General features: G+C 39.1%; 1 protein-coding gene across 2 annotated transcripts in view; it reads right to left on the reverse strand.

Annotated features, from left to right (window-relative positions):
* The window catches only part of KIF26A (kinesin family member 26A), a 100,207-nt gene that overhangs the window by 18,207 nt on the left and 69,530 nt on the right, over positions 1-12,470 (reverse strand). For both annotated transcript variants that reach the window (XM_032188360.1, XM_032188361.1), the window contains one exon: positions 11,652-11,835. In XM_032188360.1, coding sequence (XP_032044251.1) covers positions 11,652-11,835 — 184 coding nt within the window. The remainder of the gene's footprint in view (positions 1-11,651; positions 11,836-12,470) is intronic.

Below are 12,470 nucleotides of genomic sequence, written 5' to 3' on the forward strand. Positions count from 1 at the left end.
TGAATATGAAAACGTAGTCCCAGAAAATAATTGAACCTTAGAATAAATGAAACAGCTGCTTCAAAAGCACCATGCATCAGAGGTGACAGACTCAAGGCTGTTTCCCCATAAAAGCTCCAAGAAGCCAGCTTTGTGTATTAGCCTGTTAGCTCAACCTTGACATGCTACCGAGGTGCTCAGAAAAATAACTGCCCTCAGGAAAAAAAAAGAAGGAAAAATACATACATACATACAATTGCCCACTTCTGAGTCACTTGATTAAAAATAATTTTAATATATATGCTATTTAAAAAAATAAATCCCTAAACAATCCTTTTTCTCTTACACTTATTAGATTCTAGCAGCCAGAGCTTGGCTAAGAAGAAAATTGGTCTCCTCCTGACCTAAACAGCAAGTTTCCTCCATCAGTGTTGCTCCTCCTAACAAAAAGGTGACTTTACCCCAAGAAAAACCTTGTGTGCTAAATCAGCTTTTTGAGACCATCTCTCTGAAGCAGAAAGGTACTAAAATCTCTTCTCAAAGGGTATCAGATACCAACTCTTAATGGGCCTCAAGGGTCATCTTCATTTTCACAGAGAAAATAAGCTTTCAAGACAAATGGGAGGGGGCAAGAAAAGAGCAGTTTGAGGGAGTTCCTCTTCTGGTGTTTTGTGTATAAATGCTGATTTGCAGAGTAGAAAAACAGATTTCAAATTTAGTTTCCTTGCCCTCTAAATCCATCTACAAGTGATGGCTTAATGTTTAAAGCTACCTATCAGAAATTGTAGGGTTATAATGTGTCACTCTTTTTCACAATGCTGAGCTGCTGAGCTAGGCACTGACTTCACTCAGAAATGAACTAAAAATGCTCATGTAAGTACCAACAAGAATAAAGCTTACTCAAACCTACCGCTTTGCAAAAGCAGAAGCTAAAGTGCAGGCAGGTCCCACATGCAGGCACATGCTTCTCAATATGTAGAAGAAAGATATTTTTATTATTCTAGCCCTCCTTTGTTCCAGGAACAATCTTAATTGCCAGGTTTGTATTCTCAGCTCTGAAGTTCAACCCAGTACTTTTCTGTGTTGGGATAGGAGGAACACGGCAGAAAAAGCTGAGTATTGTACAGCCAGCATGGTTCCTGCCTTAAGGATCAACTTAACTGCACCTTCTTCTGGGTCTCTTCATCTATTTTTAATACAAAAGGCATGCTCATTTGCAGAGATAGCAACTGGCAGTGCAGAAAATCAACCAGATACAAGGGTTTTTAGTGAGGGAAGGACTCAAGAAAACTCACGAACCCATAAATCTTAAAGTAACTTTGGCCCGTGACTAGACAACATAACAGCAGTAGCTGTACCACACTCAAATGCTTTTGTTTGCTTATGAAATGAATGACTAGAACTAAATGCAATAACGAGAATTTCAGGCCCACTCAGAATTACATCCTCTGTGGGCAGTTACTCAGCAGTGTGGCCAGTTCTGGTGCTCAGCTCCAACTGCAGCAGTACCAGCTACCGGTAACACTTGTAGGAAGTGAAGAAACCTTCACAGAAGGAATTTAGAGGAGAACAAATGAAGAAAGGGAAATGTAAGATGTCTGAAAGAAAACAATGAGGAGACCTAGAAGGAATGTCAAGAGGGGGACAGGAATTAAAAATAAATAAATAAATAAATAAATAAATAAATAAATAAGCAAGCAAAGAAAAACAATACAAATAACGTGATTCCAGAAAAGTAATCTCAGGCTCAGGGCATCTCTGCCCTGACCACTATTTAGACTCTGTAAGGAGAGCTAAGATTAGAAATCTGTCCTGTGATGTGTACGACACAACTTTTTCTGTTATAACCGTGCATTTTTAGTAACTCCTTGTAATTTTCTTTTCTGTATTTCTTCTTCAGTGTCACAGACAGATGCTGAGTAAGAAAAAAGAATTACAGGGAAAAAGTTCATAAGGGTTACAAGGATTTGTACATACATATTCGGAGACACTGGATACTGGATAGAGGCTCAATTTTAATGAGCACGTTGATAGGAAAAGAGGACAGGTTTGTATCAGTTCAATTTTTGCAAATAAAAATAAAAAAAAACATTATGGTATATGCACATTATTAACATTTTCCTCAGTGCCTGAAGACAACCTAAATCATGCAATTCACTGAAGTATCTCAGTAATTAACTGACTCTAATCTTGGGAGTTTTGTACACTGGGGGTTAACACTCAAATCAACTTTCCAAATTCATATTTCCGCAGGAACCGGGAGGTCAGCAGAATTGCTGAAGGAAATCCTATTAAAATTAAAAGTGTTTGGAAAAGAAGATGGTAAACACATCCTGAATACGCTGATAAAATACAAAGAATTTAATAAATAAATATGTGCGCATGGAATCTGGAAAAGCCCTGGAAATGGGTGGCATAAGGTCACAGGCCCACCCACCCAGCACAACAATGGGCGTAATTTAAACCAACACTGGCAAGGATGGAAGAAAGATTCACAGCAATCAAGGATTTTTTTTTTATTTTTAAGTCTATCTGTCAACCTGCAGTGGAAGTCAGGGAAAAGAAAGGGTATAAAAGCAAACACTTGCAAGCTAGAATTCACTTTCTCCAGCCATGTAAGGGCAAATCACGTAAATGGATGCTCATACAAGTCATACCACTGTTTTATGCATGCATAAAGAATGTTAGGGGAGACAAACTGAAAAAGGGTAGATTTCTCAAAAAAATAATTTGTAGTCAGAGAGAGGGAAAAAAAACAGTTATGTGAAGGACAATGGCTACGACTAAACTCCATATAGTTTTAGAAATGGCTGATGAGGAGAATGACACACCAGAGAATGACAGATCCACGTAGCACACTCAAATCCTACTAATCTGTGGGAGTCCTGAGCCAAAACTCTAGACCTTGACATCTTTGACCATTTTTAAAGTCAAATATACATGCGCCTGTAACAATTCTGAACTAAACACTGACGCTTCTCAGAAACTGAGGAACACACATCCTGGACAATACAAGCCCTTCCTCCTCTTAGAGGCCATTGCTATTGTTTACCCCATTTCACACCTAGGGGTTTCCAAGGGGAGACCTTCTGCCCCATTCCCATGTGACGGTTGCTGTTCCCATGCTGCGACCTCCTCCAGAAGCACTGGATACCCCTCTTCATGTGGACTGGGGACTTCCAGACCTCCCCCCACATATTGAACCAGCTGGAGCTGAAGAGAGCAGGATGAGGGAGTGACAGCAGGACTGCTTAAGATAGTGCAAAACATCAAGGATATGTCAGTGTCAAAAAGCAGGTTTGGGAAAAGTAAAAGACAGACCAAAAAGCCGTGAAAACCAAATTTCAAGGCAACTCTCTGACAGCAAGACATGAATGTGAGACTGATGGCCAGAGGCAAGCTAGCACTTTTTTTTTCTAATACAGCCCTTATATTTTGGATATGCTGAATTGAATGGAGCTACAGTAAAGCCACGCGTCAATGAACACAACTCCTCAAAGACCAGTGAGGCAAGCGTCATCTCAGAAGAAATCACATCCAAGACTGAATTTTTAGAGAAAAGAGCCAGTGATAAAAGAGAGAATGACACAATCCTACACCATTTTAGACAGAAACAGCCAAGAGACTAAGACAGTCAGGTTCGCATTGATTATTGCCCTGTAATCAAGAGAGATGGAAGGGCTATCAACACTGACACCAGAGAAAGGGGAAGAACTATATCACACTTGAAACAAAGAACCAGATGATGTGGATTCTGTTCCTAAGACTGTCACAGACCTCTACTATATGTTTTAAAGGATTAATACAAAAACTACTGCATACATCAAAAAGTTCATCATTTGACTTTCATTGGAGCAAATACTCTACACGGTTTAATTTGGGGCAGACATGTAGACAAAAAAGACCACTTACTTATTAAGTAATGACTAGACTCCATGGCATTTTGAACACTGAGGAAATTAAGACCCTGACCGAGCCAAATACGTTAGCACAGGCATAACTGTAACATATGGTACATCCTTAGAAATGAATGGATGTGTAGTGCTCATGTGTTTATAGTGATGCTTTGTTAGCATTCAATGCTTATGCAGTTGTCAAGTTTCACATTAAACAGAATTACAAGGAAAAAACAGAAGGAATGTATTAAAAAGCATATAAAATTTTAAAATACATGAGCTCAAGCTTTTTTTCCCCAAAAAGTAAGCTCAGACTTTGTATTTTGGGAAAGCACTGGCACTATAGGGGAGTCCATTCCATAAATGCTGGTCATATTCTACATTACAGGAGTATCATAATCCCTAAATGAACAAGCAATTTGGTCTTTAGCAATAAATGTCATTATATCAAATTTGAATAGACACTAAATATTCCCTTGAAACACACATTTTTGACAGGCAACGTGTAGCCAGGAAGATAATTTTGTCCAATGTTCACAAAATGGTGTATAACAGCAGGTTAATTACATAACTATGCTTAGACATCCACCATCCTGAATTAAGAATTCTCAGCAAGAAATTACAAAGAATTCATATTCAGTTGAACGCCATTTTCCAATGAAATCACTTGTTTTTCAACTACAATGTAAATCAAATTACAAAAGTCCTAGTTCAGAGCCAATATTTTTCATGGATTTAATTGTAACTGACAGATATATAACCCTTGCTAAATTGGTTTACTGTGGGTAGTTCTTACAAGCCTTTCATATACTGCCACTACCAGTGGATGGCAAATTTATATGCAAAATTGCTACGCTAGCATAGACCATTTAGCTCCCCTGGGAGAGCCAAAAAAAAAATCACTTCTATATTGTACTCTATTAAAGAAGAATTGATTCTCCACTCCCAGGAGACATGAAGAAAAGTATTTTTTTTTTTTTAAATGTGAAAACAAAATAGAAGAAATTGTTTATTTTAATCTGATCTTTCACATTTTTTTGTTTAAGTAGTTCAATACATTTCAGCAGGAATGTATGCACCTTGTCCTACACATGGATTGCAGAGTACTTAGTATGATACGTGATTTATATCAGATATAACACTCTAGTCATTAGGAAACAAGCAGCAATAAAGATGACAAAATTAAGTACCTATTTGTTATCCATCATCAAACCATTCTAAGAACCAGTGAATGGGACATATAGCACACTTAAGAAAACTCTACGTGATCAGTAAATCATGTTAGCGGTACCTTAGCTCTGGCTTGGTAAAGCATAAATGAAACTAAATGTCTAAAACACACAAATGGAGACCAATATGTATATACCTGTCCAAGAAACACATCTGACAACTCAGGTTCTCTTTAAATGCTCCATTTCAATTGTCTCACATAGGAGGCTTCTGTCATTCTAACAAAAAAAATTGACAGGATCCTTGAAAGAGACAAGCACTTAAAGCTGCTGTTGTAAGTGATGCAGTATTATAAAGAATGAGCTGAATAGAACTGCAGAAAAAACATTTTGCATGAAAAAGGCTTCCTACCATGCTAAAGAAAAATAGCAAATTAGAATGCTACACAGCAGCCACTGTAAAAAGGATGTCTTTTTTAATACCACAATATGATAAATTATCTTAAGTAGCACATTAATGTCAGAAATTGAGCATAATCTAACTTCTTTCCAGTGACAATATTAAATGGCTTTCAGACGTCTTTCCTACTATTCTGACATTAAATTTAATAACACCCAGAGAGACCACAAAAATGATTCAGTTACAAGAATCATACTGTACTGGATCATTGCCTTTTAAGTAGGATTCAGCTAAATGATTTGGACTCTGATGTTTTTGGCACATTCAAGACAAAGGTATGAAATTTGCTATGTAACATTTATTAGTAGTGAGCATAATTCCTCTCAGTATTCAGTTTGTATTGGTAGTAGGATTTTTGTACATGTGTGAGGGTTTGATTAAGGTTGATCATACAAAACACGGGTGCCAGAAAGACCCACAGTTCCAAACTTTATTTATTTTAAACTTTTTTCTGCTTGGTGTTCCTGAATGCAGAAAAATCCTTCAAGTACCTGGAAGAGTACATAGTCTTTTGCACTCTTAGTAAAGAAAACTATGCAAAAGGTTAATTAAAGATTTGAATCGCTGGACAAATCCGTACACTCCTGATTAAATTATGATAAGGGAAAAAATGGTATTTATGAAATGTAAAAGAAATTAATAAGACATTTACTACTCACCTTCCAAAGACAGTACTTGAAACAATGAGAAATTAGAAATTGCAAAAGATACACATAGGATGTCTGCTGTAGTAAGTCACTAACAACAAAAATTAATAGCAGTATTTCATCACAGCAGAACCGTATGATATGCATGGAGATGATGGTAGATAACGAACAACTCTAGACCTTGGGCTCACATCAGTAATTGTGTTCAAGTGGAAGTTCTGGCCATCACAGTCTTTTCACATTCCTGCCTCCTCCAGCAGTTCTGACAATACATAGTTACTGCCTGCTATAGTCACATAGCAAGAAGAAGCAAGAATTCAAACCACTTCCTTCCCCTGAACACCCACTGAGCTCACAAGTTAAGACAGGGTCCCACAAACAGTGACAGGACCTGTCAGCCAGACTGATTCCAAATTACAACAGAAACCACCAAGGTAGTCCTGATGCTGCCTATGCTCAGTACAGTGACTTCCTTAGATTCCACTGTCCTCTACTTCGGATCAGAATAGCTCTTCTTCATGTGTTTAACTCTGAAACCAATGAAAAGGACTTAATGTATGGGAAAGTTCTCCACTGAAGCTGTGTTTTGGCCATAAAGAAGTTTCTTTATCAGGATAAGCAAATAGTCATAGTAGGGCAGCTTTTAAAGTGCACATCAAATAAGGAACTTAAAATTCCAGATACAGATGTTGATGTTTGGTGAAGTTTTTTTGTTTGTTTGTTTTGTTTTAAAAAAAAAAAAAAAAGTTTAGGTCCAGGCCTATACTGGCAGCAAAGCTGCTCCTGCCTGCAGGGGAAGAGCTCTCCTCTGAGAAGGTTCTCTAGAGATATTAACATGGGAGTGGAGTGGAAGTCTTCACATTTCTTCAGTTCTTACCATCCTTTATTAAACTTCTTGAGATTTATTATGGTAAGGAAGAAAGCCAGTAAAGGTAAACACAATCAGTGACTTATTGAAATGATATGGGCATGAAGAGGAACACATCTTTATATCATGTACTGTTAAGAGACCCTTTACAACTAAAGATGCTTATTCTTCTTGCCTCCTGGACACTCAGTAAAGCATTTCTTCAGAAGCTGAGACTCATGGTAACAAACATAATGCTGTAGCTTCCATGATGGCTGGTAAAATGGGTTATGGTCATACCTGATTTCCTCACAACTTACCATTTGTGCACGCGGAGTTAGAGCTGCTTTTCCTTCTGCTAATTAGCATTAAGCTTCATCTGCCTCTTTATCATCTCAATAATTCCAGTACCACGAGATGACTTTTTACAAGTCTTCAGAGTCAGATTTAGCTTTGACTAGTTTGAATAGGTAGGTACACCACCTCACTTGAATCATTTAGGAAGACACCAAACAGCATGGATCTCCGTATGACAAAGCTAACTTTGCTCCAGTGTGGAATCTGACCCTTTGTTTCCTACTGGTTATTAATAACATGACAGCTTAGGGTTTTCTAAGAAATCTAGGTCAGGGCACTTGTCAAAAGCTTCTTCAAAACCCAAATACACTCAATCAAACAGACCACCCTTATTCATATGCTCGCTGACTCTTCTACAGAACTCTATCATATGTGTTCTGGCTACAGATGCTTCCCAGACTGATCCCCAATTTATCATATTAATCCCTGCCTGCTAATTTTGATTCTTATTATTGCTTCAACCACTTTGCCGGGGTGCCCAGCCTGAAAGTCAGGGTTACTGGGTTATGCTTCCAGATTCCCTCTCAAGCCTTTTTTTTTTCCATTTTGGCCCTGCAGTGACATCACGTTTTCCACACACTGTTTCTGTGCCTCTTAAAATGTGTTGAATACCAGCTAAAAGACAACCTTGAGCACCAGTGGTGGGGGGTAGTTAAAAATGACCACAGCCATGGATATATAGAAAGCCAATCATATTGGACATTATAAATATTTCAGCATGGACTCATGCATGCACTTAGATCTACAAAAGAAATGGGACTACTTAGAGTGTGTTGTAACAGCAGCAGTCAGTCTTTGTAGGATCCTGGCCTTAATCATTAGTTCCCTCAATATAAATAGTATTTCCACATAGTTGACATATCATTCACCACTTCAACTTGTCATGAAGGGAACTACACTACCCCCACTGAAGCATCACTGACATTTCATGGGTTTCTAGTTTGTTTCCATTTTTCATCCTCACGTCACTTTTATTTTTCTCCTTAAATTTTGTCTCTTCCCTTTACAATACAAAAAGGTACATTTCTCTATGGTATCTTGTCCTGTTCCAAAAGAAGCTACAAGAAGGCCATTAAAACTTGTCAAGCCATCTGTACTCAGGGAAATCAGCCCCTCAAAGAATAAGGACTGGTCCTCAGTGTGTCATTCTCAGGTCAGTAGGACGAAGTTGTGCAGCCCATCAGTATGGCTACATTATCACTATACAGCAGATACCAGCAAGGAACCAGGCTTCCACATCAAAACCATAAAAGACAAAACAGCAGAAAGCTGGGAGGTAAAGAAGGAAAACACTGCCTCACCAGCTGTTTGACCCACTGTAACCACACATTAATAACAGGGACAGGCACACTGCTGATCTGGGAACAATCACACAAACCAGTGAATGAGCCAGCCACAGCCACAGATGCTGCAGTAGGAAAAATTGACTCCAGAATCCAGCACTGCTTCTATCCCCTATGTGTATCTTGTACTTACAACTGGACAGGCTGCTCTACCAACGACACTGGGAGTCACGTCAATTGACAGCGATCGAGTGCACCCTCAGCAAGTTTGCAGATGACACCAAGCTGAGCGATGCAGTCGATACACCAGAAGGACAGGATGCCATCCAAAGGGATCTGGACAAGCTAGATAACTGGGCCCATGTAAACCTAATGAGGTTCAACAAGTTCAAGTGCAAGGTACTGCACCTGGGCTGGGGCAATCCTGGACATGAGCACAGACTGGGAGAACTCATTAAGAGCAGCCCTGCAGAGAAGAGCTTGGGGGTTTTGGTGGACAATAGGCTCAACATGAGCAAACAGTGCGTGCTTGCAGCCCAGAAGGCCAACTGCATCCTGGGCTGTATCAATAGAGGGGTGGAGACCTTATAGCAGCCTTTCAGTACTTAAAGGGAGCTTATAAAATAGAGAGTGGATTTTTACATGAGCAGACAGTGATATAACAAATGGGAATGGTTTTAAACTAAAAGAGGGAAGATATAAATTAGATGTTAGGAAGAAAGTCTTCAGAGGGTGGTGAGGCACTGGCACAGGCTGCCCAGAGAAGCTGTGGATCCCCCAGGGCAGGGGAGGTGGAACTGGGTGATTTTCAAAGTCCCTTGTAACCAAAGCTGTTCTACAAATCATTGAAAAATACAAGGAAAAAGAAAACCAAAAGGAGTGTAAAGTGAAAAGCTGTTAGAAGAGGAGGGACCAAAAAGTAACATTAAAAAAAAAAAAAAAAAAAAAAAAAAGCTACATCGTTAGAGTTGTTTTATGGGTAAACACTGTAATTTATCAAGTTGCAAAAGAGGAATGGGTAAAGACAGATGTTTAAGAGGTATTGCACATTTTAAACTATGGGTTAGAGGGGTTAGAGAAGATGCCTTATTACCTTATATTTTGAGGAGCATTACAAGTAGTAACTAGCAGACCCTGTCACCACTGCATGCTCTAAATCTTAACTCAAGAACCAAAGGGCTGATGTTATTAGCAGAGAGCTCTTTTCTCCAGCACAGCACTTCACAGCACTGTGCAGGGGTTTTCCAAATGGTGGCCAAGTATGTGCTGAGAAGTCCACAGCTAGAACTCTGGGCCCAAAACAGCACCTTCAATAATGATTTCAGCTTACATAGCAAAGACATCTGAGGGTCAGACAACTGCCTGTTGATCCATGAAAGTCACCCACACTGCCAGCACACCATATGTGGACATATATAGATATATATATATCCCATAATGAAGGAGAAGATCACACAATTGAGCAGGTGGGCATATCCCTGGTCTGTGGGTTGGCACAAGTTCCTGACCTGCTCCTCTGCATTCTGGTGGAGCTTTTCCCTTTGAAAGCCCTCTTCTGGGCTCACTGATGAAAAAGGTAGGTAGACCACACCCAAGGCATATAATCTCCTACCATCTGGGATTATTCACTTGATCTTCACTAGACTTTTTTGATCTTTTTGAAGACACCAGATAAACCTGAGTTTTCTACGTGGCACAAGTCATGGTAATAAACTCCACTGACCACCCTCGAAGCATAGGAAAAAAGCTGAAGTCCCTTGTTTACACATAGCTGTAGGCACATGAGTGTGATGAAGTACAGAGACAGTTCTTTGACCTGCCAACACAGGGAGATATTAGCATGCTTTAAAAGTCTTCCTAAGCCAAAGAGTTTAGGAAGCCTCAGAAATGCACTGCTCCGTCATTCCTCATGCCATAGGTAAGTGCTAAACCCTGGGGAAAAGAGGCAGGCACAAGTGGGCTCTGCCAAAATATACACACAGAAAGGATGTTCCTTAGCAAACTCTTCTTCCACTTGAAAACCTGTGCATTACTGTCACGTTTGTTGCATTCCACCATTTAATACTGTACCCTTTTTTCTAACACATTTTTAAACACAGGAGCAGAAAATACATTTGCATCAGTACTTCTACGTGCTTAAAGATAGCATCAATTACAGCTTTGTGTTCTATTTATCACAAACTCATTGGCTTAAGAGAATACAGAGTATTCTCTGGGAGCAAGAGTGTCAGTTGCAAGTGTTTAGGCTGATGATCTCTATGTTAATGCTGATTTATATGGTTAGCCAAGGTGCATATTTTAGCTTTCCTGTGCACATTAGGTACTTCAATTCTATCTTCAAATGCTAATCTCTTGTAACCTATGTAAATAAGTATTCAGACTGTCATGTGGGTGATTAAACAGTTATAAATATGAATAAAGATCTAAGTAATTAGGTTGTATTTTAATTAATCTTAAATAAAATTAGCACAAATGTTACAGTTTGAAAGGTGCTGGATTTCCCAAGCTGGAGAGACATCTATTTCTCTCCTGTTACTTGATTTCTACAGAATTACTTCTGGTTTACACTGACATGTGAAGCAGAGGGAAACCAAGCACCCTTGGCTATCTCCTTAATCCAAAGCAAACAGACGGCACCAGAAGCTGAGCCTTGCCAGTAAGAGAGACTACTGACAAAGGTGACACCTGTATGCACATTGGTTTTGGACCAATGAAGTCAAATAAATTCTGTCTCTAACTTTAACATAGGAAAGGACAAAACAACCTTTGTTGATATTGTTGTCAGTGATGTTAACTAGCTTCAATGAAGCCAACATGTATGCACTGAATCTGCTCTGAGACTGCAAACAAAGTCAACAAATTACAGCTCTCAGGCACATTCAGACAGATGTGCCTCTCTATATACCCCAAGACCATTCTCTTGAGCTTATCCAACCCTGTTTTAGGCTGAAATCTTCCAGACCCATTAAAATTACTCTATAAACCTATTTTAAAAAATGAAATCCAAAATTACCTTTCCAATGCCAGGGTTGTCCTTGATTTTGGACACAGCTCTCAGAAGGCATGGTGGTGCTGGGGGAGGACAGAGCTGAAGGATGCCACTAAAGTTAGTAGCATAAATAGAGAAGTCGTGTGTGTGTGGCAGGGGTGGATGGTATTTCTTTCTCTTCGATGACAGGTTAAGCTTCTGTGCTGCTCTGTATAAAAATAATAGCAAGAAAGGACAATGTTACTAGGTGTTAATGGCAATCTGGACCAGACAAACAGATGTTCATTGGCATCATTGCCTGTTTAACAAATCAAGTCATTGTGTTCTAACCTGATTTCATAAGGAAAAAACATCAGGAGACTAATAGAAGGAAATGCAGGTAGAAAAAACACAGGCAAATTATTCAGTTAATTTCTCCCTCAGCAGAGGTTCAATTATAATCTAACTTTCCCCTCTTCCCCGAAACAGCTTAACAGCTGAATCCTAAAATACTAAAATCTCACTGACATCATAAAAAGCTGAAATAATCCCCTTGTCACTGGCAGGACTGCATGGATCTTACTGGTGATAACATTACAAAAGTGATGCTTTGTACGCTACAAGTTACTCAAGACACAGAATGACACTCCAAGTCAGCTGAGCCTAAGATCCTATCTTGTTGGCTGCACTGAAAATCCTTAGATAACAGAGAATTTCGTTCAAGACAGATTGGTTTTTCCTCCTCAATTCCATTCTTCCACATTAAAAGGGAAAGCTATTACAGAGACAAGCTTTAATGTTCTAAATGATAATGATCCTGCTTTTGAAATGCAGAATTTCAAAACATAAAAGATGAAGAAGAAG

Source organism: Aythya fuligula, chromosome 5 (genome assembly GCF_009819795.1).
Source record: "Aythya fuligula isolate bAytFul2 chromosome 5, bAytFul2.pri, whole genome shotgun sequence".
Taxonomy (NCBI): Eukaryota; Metazoa; Chordata; class Aves; order Anseriformes; family Anatidae; genus Aythya; species Aythya fuligula.